Genomic DNA, 12,246 nt, shown 5'->3' on the forward strand with positions numbered 1-12,246 from the left:
CTCTCTAAAGCACATTATCAACTATCACGTAGGCTGGTTTAACATGGATATATTCCAAGAGCATCCAACATTCTGTGGAACGTGTTCAGAGAAGGATCCAGAACTTTAAGCGTCTAAGTGTGGGTTCCTCATAGCCTAAGATTCTGATGGTAGCACTGGTTTTAACATCAAAGATGGAAGTAGGATGCAGAAGAGTGCCTAGCTCTAAGACTGCGGCAGCTGTTTGATGAGGCTGCAGGAAATGTTACTTGACATAGCCTCATGACAGCTTCTGATGCTCCATCTGCAGAAGCTGGGTGGTGTTGGACTTGACCCAGGGAGATGCCACAGGAAGCACACGTAGGAGAGAAAAAGCGGAAGTTTTGGACAGATCATCAGGCTAAAGTCACAGCTAAGAAAGTGATTATTTTAGGAAGAACTTTTATGTCCTTTGGTGGCCTGCTAAATCAATGGTCTCCAAGTTTGAACCCATCAGCCATTCTGCAGGAGAAAGGTGTGACAGACTACTTCTGAAAAGATTTACAGTCTTGGAAACCCTATTATTGGTCTCCAAGGTCCAGGAGAAATTTTTGCCATTAAAAAAAAGAAGTTTGGAATGGAAAAAAAAAAGTTATGCATTCTTAAAAAAGAAAAAAAAAAAAACCCAATAGATTCTAGATGTGGCTTCATTTCTAGGACTACTTTTATTGCTAGGACTGAGGCAAGATTGTTTTGGGACAAGCCGAGCTCTTCTTGCATTTATCCACCAAAGTCATCAAAGCTAAGGGTCCCACACAGTAGTGGGTCACCAAAATATAAGCTCAATAATTCATCTGTGTTATAGATTAATGTATCCACAACAAGTAGAACAGCGCCTGCTACATAGCAGTTGCTGAGTAAATATCTATTGAACAAATAACTATCTTTGGAAAGCACTGCCTCTAGAGACTAAAACATCCAATAGGTCCCTGTATCCACTCATAAGTCACCTGGGTGATGGCCTCACAAAGCCAAGAGAGAACATGCTACTAGAAAACACAAATGGAAAGGCATTCTAGTGTGGCAACACCAACCGTTCCTATAAGAATGTTTTACTAATAATAATCTTTGTGTACAGAAATATTTGGGTAAGGGAATAGATCCTGGAGTCACCCTGTCTTAGTTTAAATCCTGACATCAACCCTTGCTAGCTGTGATCCTGAACAAGGTACTTAACTTCTCTGAGTCTCAGTTTCCACGGCTAAAATAAAAAAGGTGGGCTGGGGAGGAATAATAGTATCTACCTCACAAGATTATTTAAAGAATGAAATCAGGTAATTACAGCATAATTCCTGGCACAAAGAAATGCCTAATAAATGTCAATCACTATTAATTTTTTGATTATTTATACACCCAGAGTCATATGTCTGAGATCTGACTTTGGGTGTGTAAGTTCCTTCTCACCAAAAGAAATGGGCTTAAATGAGAACTAATCGACTGAATGCACTCTTTTCCCTGAGGGATAAATGAAAAGGAAAAAAAAGAAAACCACATTAATTAGCCCTTAAGAACGTATTTTTTCACTCTCCTCAATCTTCATCTCTCTGCTTGCCTTTTCTTCCCAAGTCAACATGAAACCTTTCTGAGCTTCTGTGGGCACAGCTTAGCCATTCGCATTGGTGGCTCCTGGGAGATAGTTCATACTCTGTTCTGTAAGAACTCTGTGCCCCAGGCGGGATTATGAACCTTAGAGGGCCTCAGTTTCTATACCCACGTAACACAAGAAAAGAACAGTGGCTGAGATTATCTTTCAATTCTCTTCCAAATCTAAAAATCCACAAATAAGTAATTGATAACTATTACAGTACAGTCAATCAAACACTGGACTAAGCTCTATTAGAAAATATTTTTTAAAAATAAAATTTGCATTAAAAGAAAACATTTGGAATACACAAAAATGGGCAAATACAGGTAGTCCCTGACTTATGACATATTTGAGTTATGCAAACGGCACTTAAAAACTGTTTTTTTTTGTTTGTTATTTTTTAGTACATCTTATTGTTAGTAATATGTACTACATAAAATGTTAAAATACATCTGTAATTTAATATGTTTCGTGGCTATTCATAAGGCTTTCACTGGCTATATCTTTTCAGAAGTAGACTGCCAGGTCCTTCTTCCTAGTCTGCCTTTAAAAAAAGAACGAACAAATCTGTACTGGAAGAAGTACAACCACAATGCTCCTTAGAAGCTAGGATGGCGAGGTCACATCTCACATACTTTGCGCATGTTGTCAGGAGGGACCAGTTCCTGGAGAAGGACATCATGCTTGGTAAAGTAGATGGTCACCGAAAAAGAAGAAGACCCTCAATAAGATGGATTGGTACAGTGGCTGCAACAATGGGCTTAAGCATAACAAAGATTGTGAGGATGGCACAGGGCTGGCAGTATTTCTTTCTGCTGTACATAGGGTCGCTATGAGTTGGAACCAACTCGATGGCACCTAACGACAACAACAATTTTATACATAATGTTTCCAAAACCCAAATACAAATAAAGTCAGGATTTATAAAGATACTAATAATAAAAGGCAATAATAATGAGGCATTCGAGTTATATCAGAACCAACGCGACCGAGTCTTTGGAATGGGACTCCATCATAAGTCAGGGACTACCTGTAAGGCATTCTAAACGCTAAATTCTTCCTAGTCTTAGTTTCAAAGAACAACACAAGAGACCCCAGAAGCTTTTATTCAGCTTCCTTATCATGATGAAATGAGCCCTTATTAAATCAGAACCTTCTTTCTTAGGACCACCCAGTGGTCCTTTATTTACAAGTTCAGGGAACAGTCATTTCTAATCACTATAGATTATCAAACCAGTGCTTACAATCCATATTCAAGTCTGGCAGAAAGCTGACAGATTTGAAGAAACAGAATTGTCATTCAGCACCAGAGAAGATGACTAAGTAGAGAACCACTTAAAAATTACACTACTTTCTTTGGCTGTTTGTGCTACCTAACCTCTCCCATCATGTTGTGTGTTTCTGTAGAGAAACAGAGGTCTAATTTAAAATAATGCCGTGGGTTAACAAGTGACATGGAAAGATGTTTACAATATATATTTTTGGTGAAAAAGGTAGACTGCAAAATAATATGATCAGCAATATTAATTCCATTTTGATCAAAAATATATATATATATATACCTACATATGTATTCGATAGGATACCTTCCAAGTGGTTAATAAGCTTATACTTTTTCTTAAAAAGAAGTTTTTTGCGGGAGGCATGGCCAAGATGGCAGAATAGTCAGATGCTTCCTGTGGTCCCGCTTACAACAAAGACCCGAAAAAACAAGTGAATCGATTATATGACAATCCAGGAGCCCTGAACGTCAAAGGCAAAGTTGAGGAATTGGACTGAGCAGCAAGGCGAGGAAAAGATAGTTCAGAAGCAGCAAGGAATTGCCAGACTTGACCCAGCGGGAACCAGCACCCTGCAGGCTGGGATCGGCTGGTGCCAGCGGTGAGGCAAGCAATGGCATTCGGGACCCGTTTTTCACATCAGGAGAGATCGGGCAGCAGAGAGTCTACTCACGACTCCAGAAGAATCAGCAAAAGATAAGTACACACGTCTAACCTACGATGGGGATCAAAAAACACCCCTCTGGGGAAAACCTCTCTTCTACTTACCCAACCCCTTCCCACTCTCCACTGGGTCCAAGCCAGCTTCTGAGACTGCCACATCCCCTGGGTTGGGAGTAGGACCCATCACGCGCCCTGAGCCATCCTCCCAACCATGGAGAGGGAACAAACTAACAAACAGGGAAAAAGTAATCTGCCAGCTACCCTAAGCCAGGAACTTAGGGCAGAAACAGCTCCTTTGCCTAGGCACAGGCATAAGGGGTCCACGGACTTTGAATGCCTTTCACCCCTGCATAGACCTGTATGGGCCCATTTCAACAGCATAGGCCCTCATTAGCATGGTTCAACAGGGACACCTGAAGTCTAACTTCAGCTGTTTCAGTTATATGGGGGAGAGAAAGGTCCGTGACATTTGACACCACTCTGCCTATTAAGCAGGGTCCTCACCTACCCACATAAGGGGCCTGAGGACTGGTGGCTCCACCCATGCCACCTAGCCACCCGCAACAGGGGTCCAAGAATAAGTGGTGCCTCCCAGTCCTTAGAGCCAACACCACTGGGGGCCCATAGTTCGACTGCAAAACCTACCTACCTACACATCCTAGGGAACAGGGACACGCTTTCCTCACAGACATTCAGGGGCAGTTGTCAGCCCCTTGCCTTGCTCAGCGTGTGACCCCCTACTGCAGCCAGATACCTTTGCCTACACCAATCATCCCTGCCTGTCTAGGACTGTAGGTGAGAGCCTGCAACACACACTTGATGACCGACTACCTAGTCACCTGAGCTGAATCCATACAAAAAAAGTAACGGACTCCTGGGCTCATATACGTAGTAACAGCTCTAACCACCTGATGACAGGACGTTAGAGCTTCAAAGGCGCCAATAATCAAACTAGCTCACTCAAGCAGCCTATTTGAGCATATCAAAACAAAACAAGAAGCTAGTATACAGTAAAAAACCAAAACCAAACCCATCGCCGTCGAGTCGATTCCGACTCATAGCAGCCCCATAAGGACAGAGTAGAACTGCCCCATAGAGTTTCCAAGGGTGGCCTGGTGGATTCGAACTGCCAACCTTTTGCTTAGCAGCCCTAGCACTTAACCTACACCACCCAGGTTTCCAGAATACAGTAAGAAAACATAAATAAATACAATAACTTATTGATGGCTCGGAGACAACAGTCAATATCAAATCCCATAAAGAGGAAGACCATGATGACTTCAGTAAGCTCCAACAACAAAGAATCAAGAAATCTTCCAGATGAAGAGAACTTCCTGGAATTACCGAAGGCAGACTACAAAAGATTAATGTACAGAACTCTTCAAGAGATCAGGAAGGAGATCAGGCAAAACGCAGAACAAGCCAAGGAACACACAAAGCGATAGAGGAACTTAAGAAGATTAGAGAAAAGCATAATGACAAATTCAATAGGTTGCAAAAAATCCACAGAGAGACAGCAAACAGAAATCCAGAAGATTAACAATAAAATTTCACAATTAGACAACTCAATAGAAAGTCAAAGGAGCAGAATTGAGGCAATGGATGTCAGAATTAGTGAGATTGAAGATAAAGCACTTGACACCAACATATTTGAGGAAAAATCAGATAAAAGAATTTAAAAAATGAAGAAACCGTAAGAATGACATGGGACTCTATCAAGAGGAATGACCTACAAGTGACTGGAGTATGGGGCGGGGGGGTATAGCAGAAAATACAGAGAGAATTTTTGAAGACTTCTTGGCAGAACACTTCCCTGATACTGTGAAAGAGGAGAAGATACCTATCCAAGACGCTCATCAAACCCCACACTAGGTGGATCCTAAAAGAAAATCACCAAGACATTTTAATCAAACCTGCCAAAACAAAAGATAAAAAAAAAGTTTTTTTTGCATATCTGTATTTTCTTATTTTTCTACAGTGGACATTACAACTTCTAAAATAAGAATAATTCAAACAGTTGTTTTATTTAGCAAGAAAGATGGATTTGGTACCCAAATCATAACTAAATGCCTCCCTGAAAGAGACCTCAGCACCCAGCAGTTTGCGGCACAGAGGCATCCACATCCTTTGCACCCTGTGCCTGAGGCTAAGCTGGGCTGGGGAAGCCAGCTGTCTTTAGGTACTGGACATCAGGTGCCACCCAGATGGCTGTGGGTCTCAACTTCCCATTCTCAGCTCCCTGAGCCATCGGCTTCCCACTTGCCTGCCTTTCTGATGTGTAATTCTCTGAGTAGAGGGTTTACAAAAGATGACCAAAGGGTCTAAATTATGGTTCAGGATTTTAACATTCACATTTCCTGATTTAGAAGAAGCAATGACGGAAGAGCCCAAATTATTCTGGCAAAGGTCCACTTTTAAAAGTTGGAATAAATAACCACCCCTCATTTACAGATGCCCCATGCCAACTTCTTCTGATTACAAGGGAAAAAAGTAAATCCATTGTGTTTAAAAGTAATCACCTTCAAATACTTTATTCAGTTTAGCACTTCTGTTTTTAACACAAAGTGCTGACTTTTGATAGCCTCTTTAGCATACTGAAAGCAGATGCTGTTGAACCTCCTGAAATATGATGAGCCACATCCAAATTCATCACCAAGGACAGGTATCAATTCATCATAAGGTAAAAGGGTTGTTTGGCTGCTCAGAGATCTACCCAGAAAAATGGCACCTGAGAAGCTGTGCAATCTCCAGCTAACAAAAATGTATGCAAAGAAAGAAGTGATAACAAGACATACTCCAAAGGCAGTAGAGATGAGGTGATCAGAGAGAAAGGAAAGTAGAAGCGCAAGAATGACAGTTTTCAGGAAAGTATGAAGGACTCCTCGTACTGAGTGACCAACAAAAGAAGGTTACTAGACCCAGTGCTCAGGGGCACACAAGCTGTGTCTCAGTGCTACTCACATGCATTTCCAAAAATGGAATAAAGAAAAAAAGATACAACCTTCTTGCTGGCAAAAACTATATGCTTAAAAATAATTTGCTTTCTTATCCTCTCCTATCCTTATCTTGGAAAAAAATCCACAATTTAGATCAGATCTTTACACTTTTACAAAATATTTTTAGAGAGAGATTACAGCAAGGAAGAATAGCGTCAACACAGCATTTTTAACGCAAGGAAACAAAACTGCCAACTATAAGGATCTGAAAAATGTGATCACTTCAGGCTTATTCTTGGGCTCAACCACTCCCGTTCCCTAATTACCCCTCAAAGGAAATACATCAGGCACTCTGGGCAAAGAGAGAAAACACATCTAATTACAACATGCACACTTGGTGGACGAACAATCTGAACACTCTTGAACTCTGGCCACTTTTCAGAAGACTTTCTACTTGCAGTTTAATCTCACTGAAGAGAAAAGGTTAAAGGTCAGTTGCACTTCAACCAAGGGCTCAATCACAAAAGACACAAAGAGAAACTGAACACATTACTGAACATGTCATCCTACATGGGAAGCCTGCAGAAAACTGAAGTTGACCCAGGCTCCTTATCAAATGTTAACTAACAGAGGAAGTGGTTTTTATTTTAAAATTAAGACCTAAAAATAAGATTCATTTCAAGGGTACTACTCTCCACTGGAGAACACAACTTAAATTTAAAGATACATATGCAAAGGATTCAGGCCCCAAGCAGTCTTACAGAACTAGTCCCTGATCAGGGCCCCTCACCGGCCAGCCGGTAGCCTTCTGCCTCTGCTTTACTAAGATGGGAAGATAACCAGAGGCAGTGAACTTGGTAGTGCTTCTGCACATTGCTGATCAAAGCGCTGAAGAGAGAAGCAGAAAAAACCTTCACAAATCCAAAATGAGAACACATCTAATTAGGCATCTGGGTTAGGAGCTTAGCTCAAGAAGGCCTACAAGGTCTGACCTCCTCTACGACTCTTCTCACCCACTGGGCTTCCACCAGGCTGGCCTCCTTGATGCTCCTCCAACAATGCAGACACGCTACCGCCTTCACGCTGGCTGTTCCCTCCACCTGGATTACTCTTCCCTCAGATCCCTCACATCCTTCAAGTCTTTGTTCAAATGTTACCTCTGCCCTGATGAAAAAGATGCCTTTTCTTTTTCCAAAGTATCTATCACTTTCTAATAAACACCATGTAATTTCCTTATACATTTATTGTTTATGGTTTTCTCCTCTCCCCTCAATTACGCTCCAAGAGAGCAGAGATCTTTGTTTTGTTCACTGACATATACCCCTAGTTCTTAGAACACTGCCTGACAGGGTGGGAGCTCAAAATATATTTTCTGAATGAATGAACCTCTCGGCACTAACACTGCAAGAAAGAAACTCTATTTGAAAGATTAGGAAGAAAGGGAGAATGGGCGATGGTGAGAGGGTGAAATGAAAGGGTAAAGAAGAGACAGAGGATATCAAAGGGGGCGGCAGAGCCTAGCCCAGGCGAAGGCAGACCTACTAGTTCTCCCTACAGTGCTGATGGGTGGTGGGAGTCGGCGCGGTGTCCCGCCGGCGGCATCAAATAGCACTCTTAGAAGCAGGCAGCGAGACAGACGAGCACTAGAGTCACACAGGGCAGATCCACCTGGTGCCGGGCTCTGCGGAGGCCCATCCCGGGGTTTGGACCACTCAGCCCTCCCCCTTCTAGCGGAGCCCAGACTCCAGTTCCTCTTCACAGTGGCCCCGGGCGTCCCAGGCCGAAGCACCTTCCCCGGCTCCGGCCCCTTCACCCGGTCGTCAGCGAGCCGGCCCTGCGTTCCGGCACCTGCCTGCCGGCGTCAGGGGTCCCCACCCCGGCGCGCCCCTGCAGACCTCACCCGCCCAGCTCCACTCCCGAACGCCGGCAGGAAGTGCCCCACGGCCCTCCGGCGGCGGGGAAGGGGCTCCCAGCGCTCCTCAGCCCCGGCCCCTCCAGCCCGCTGTGCGGCGCCTCCTCACCTCGGGGCGCACGTACGACACGAAGGAAGGCTTGGGCACCTTGGTGCCGCCGCCACCGCCGACGACTCCTTTCCCCAGCATACCGCCGCCCTCGGAAGCAACAACCCGCGGCAACAGACGCTGCGCTCAAGCTCTGGCATCGGCGGCCGCCACCAGCACCAGCCGCTGGGGCTCCGCCCATGCCCAGGGCCGAGGCGGCCGCGGCGCCGCCCGTATCCGGCTCCGCGGCTGACACCGTTCGCCCCGCCCCGGCCCGCGCCCACTCCGCGCGCGGGCTCACGCAGCCCGGAGGTGGAGGCCCGAGGCCACGCCCCCTTCCTCTGGGAGCGCAAGGTAAACTCTACTCCTCCTAGGCAAGGCCCGCCCCCACACGGCCTCTGATTGGCCAGGAGGAGCTGCCGGCCTAGCCGTACGCCATCCACCTTCTGGAATGAAGCTAGAGAGATGTTTCCTCTGACCAATTGAGACAGCGTTCTCTCTAGACTTCCGGGCGATTGGATAGCGAGAATGTCGCCCTCATCCAATGGTTCGGCGGTCACTAAACTGTCGTGGGCAGTGGTTCGCTGCAGTCGTTTTCTTCTGCTCGTTGCTTTGGTATCAAATCTCCAAAAGTGTGGTGTATTGAACCTCGCCGTATTGCTTGAGTTCCGGATCTACGTCGGTGACGTTCAAGTTTTATTATTTTAAATGTAGACCAAAAAAATGAGACAAATCCAAGCGTCGGTAGGCACTAAAGAAAAGATTGGAACGCTTGGTCATAAAAGGCAGGCCAGAATTTTACAGTGTGAGCTAATGTTTACTTTCTCACTTTCCAAATACTTTTCATTTCCATGATCTTCCATAAGAGTCAGTATGTTAGCGTGGGTAAAGAGGTGGGGGCCCCTGGCTAGGGTTGACTTCTTGGGTACGAAACTAGAGCAGTCGCACAGGGCCGTGCGCTAAGAAGGACTTGGAGTTTAATGTTATCGGTTGCTGTCTTGAAATTCTTAATAATTTCACACAAAAAGAATCTGTATTCTGTAAATGAAGTTTGATGGAACAATGAAGCACGCTCAAGGGAGCCTTCACTCATGGGAAGTCCCACCTCCCACTGCCTCCTGGCCTCTCCTAGGTACGTCTCAGCTCTCCTATCCCATCCTGTCGCACCCTAGCCTTTCCTAGCTCTCCCCTCGCGCCATCATTGTATCGGCCGTCTGCTCAAGACAGCAACCAGGTCTCATTGTGGTGAGGGTGGAGCAGGAACGTTTTCCACCATGATCCCATCCACCTCCAGTGGGTGCCTGGGCACGGGCTCCGGGAGATGAGGGTAGTGCACAGCAGCGCTCCCTCCGGTGTCTCAGGGTAGGGCAAAGTCATCCTTGCCTCAAGCTAGCAGCGGTATGGCGGCTGGTGCGAGCCTCTTTCCCACTCCCAGTCAGATGAATGTGGCCTGGAGCAAATGTTAAAATCCTCTGGAGGCCGCCCATTCACTGTGGGGAGGGGAAATTGACTTCCCCGACCCTCGCCGAGCCCCATATTTTCATTTTGCTCTAGGCTCTGCAAATTATGTAGCACTGCTGTCATAGTAGATTTTCGATTCATATAGTCCCCATGTAACAGAGTAAAACTGCCTTATGGGGTTTTCTAGGCTATAATCTTTGTGGAGGCAGATTGCCAGGTCTTTCTCCCTCGGAGCTGTTGGGTGGGATCTAACTGCCAGCCTTTGGGTTAGCTGTCCAGTTTATGCAGCACTAAACCCTTTGTCGTAGAGTCGTTTCCAATTCCTGTGGGACCTATAGGATAGAGTAGAAATGCCCCACAGGGTTTCCAAGGCTGAAATCTTTACAGGAGCAGACTGCCATGTCTTTCTCCCACCAGCCATTTCTATCAGGCATCTATAACATATTATAGACAACGTTGTGAAGAGTGGGAATTCCAGAACACTTAATTGTGCTCCTGAAGAAGCTATACATAGACCAAGAGGCAGTAGTTCCAACAGAGCAAGGGGATACTGCATAAAGTCAGGAAATATCACCATACTTATTCAATCTGTATGCTGAGCAAATAATCTGAGAAAATGGACTATGTGAAGAAGAACACAGCATCAGGATTAGAGGAAGGCTCATTAACAACCTGCTATGTGCAGATGACACAGCATTGCTTCCTGAAAGCTAAGAGGACTTGAAGCACTTACTGATGAAGACTGTAGCCTTCAGTATGGATTACGCCTCAACATAAAGAAAACAAAAATCCTCACAACTAGACCAATAAGCAATATCATGATAAACAGAGAAAAGATTGAAGTTGCCAAGGATTTGATTTTACTTGGATCTACAATCAACGCCTGTGGCAGCAGCAGTCAAGAAACCAGACAACATTTTGCATTGGGCAAATCTGTGGCAAAAGACCTCTTAATAAACTGTTAAACAGCAAAGATGTCACTTTGAGGACTAAGGTGTGCCTGACACAAGCCATGGTATTTTCATTTGCCTCATATGTGTACGAAAGCTGGACAGTGAATAAAGAAGACTGAAGAAGAATTGGTGCCTTTGAATTATGCTGTTGTTGAATTATATTGAACTATACTATGGACTGCCAGAAGAACAAACAAATCTGTTTTGGAAGAAGTATAGCCAGAACGCTCATTAGAAGCGAGGATGCCGAGACTTTGCCTTACGTACTTTGGACATGTTATCAGGAGGGACCAGTCCCTGAAGAACATCATGCTTGGTAAATTAGAGGGTCAGCAAAAAAGAGGAAGACCCTCAGTGAGATGGATTGACACAGTGGCTGCAACAATGGACTCAAATATAGCAACAATTGTGGCGATGGCACAGGACTGACCGGGCAGTGTTTTGTTCTGTCGTGCATGGGGTCACTGTGAGTCCAAACCAACCTGACAGCACCTAACAACAACACAACAACAGAATGAGGGAGGAGCTCTAGTGGCTCAATGGTTAAGCACTGGGCTGCTAACCAAACAGTTGGAGGTTTGAACCCACCAGCAGCTCCATGAGAGAAAAGACCTGGGGGTCTGTTGCCATAACAATTACTCAAAACCAAAACCAAGTCCATTGCTATTGAGTCCATTCTGACTCATAGCAACTCTGTATGACAGGGTAGAACTCTCCCATAGGGTTTCTAAGGTTATAAATCTTTATGGAAGCAGACTGCCACAACTTTCTCCCATGGAGCAGCTGGTGGATTCCAACCTCCAACCTCTGGGTTAGCAGCTGAGTGCTTAACTATTGCACTACCAGGGCTCCTCCAATAAAGATTATAGCCTAGGAAACCCTATGGAGTAGTTCTACTCTGTCACATGGGGTTGCTATGAGTCGGAATTGACTTGAAGGCACACAACAACAAGAAGAAAAACAACCACCACCACCACAACAAGAGAATGAGTATGGAGCCTCCGGGTGGCATGAATGTTTAAGTGCTCAGCTACTAGCCAAAAGATTGGTGGTTTGAATCCACCCAGAGATGCCACAAAAGAAAAGCCTGGCAATCGCTTCTGAAAAACCACAGCTATTGAAAACGCTGTAGAGCAGTTCTACTCTGATACACATGAGATCGCCATTAGTTGAAAGAGATTCCACAGCAAGTGAAAAAATGAGGACAAAGAATAAGCTAAAATCTATTTCCATCATGCCCTCAAGGTTCTCTAGTGAGCAGCATAATTTTGCTTGATTTTGGTGGTGCAGGTCAAATCTCCTTGGGAGAGTCTCAAGTGATTGAAAAATTCCTGTTGTGCTGAGGTCAAA

The 12,246-nt window shown here is 44.9% G+C and overlaps 1 protein-coding gene across 1 annotated transcript in view; it reads right to left on the bottom strand.

Moving 5' to 3' along the window:
• Positions 1 to 8,675, bottom strand: part of MTMR12 (myotubularin related protein 12) — a 90,015-nt gene extending 81,340 nt beyond the window's left edge. The window contains exon 1 of the mRNA XM_049861699.1: positions 8,504 to 8,675. Within this exon, the coding sequence (XP_049717656.1) occupies positions 8,504 to 8,584 (81 nt within the window). The 5' untranslated portion in view covers positions 8,585 to 8,675. The remainder of the gene's footprint in view (positions 1 to 8,503) is intronic.
• Positions 8,676 to 12,246: the final 3,571 nt, after the last annotated feature.

This window comes from Elephas maximus, chromosome 2 (assembly GCF_024166365.1).
Source record: "Elephas maximus indicus isolate mEleMax1 chromosome 2, mEleMax1 primary haplotype, whole genome shotgun sequence".
Lineage (NCBI taxonomy): Eukaryota > Metazoa > Chordata > Mammalia > Proboscidea > Elephantidae > Elephas > Elephas maximus.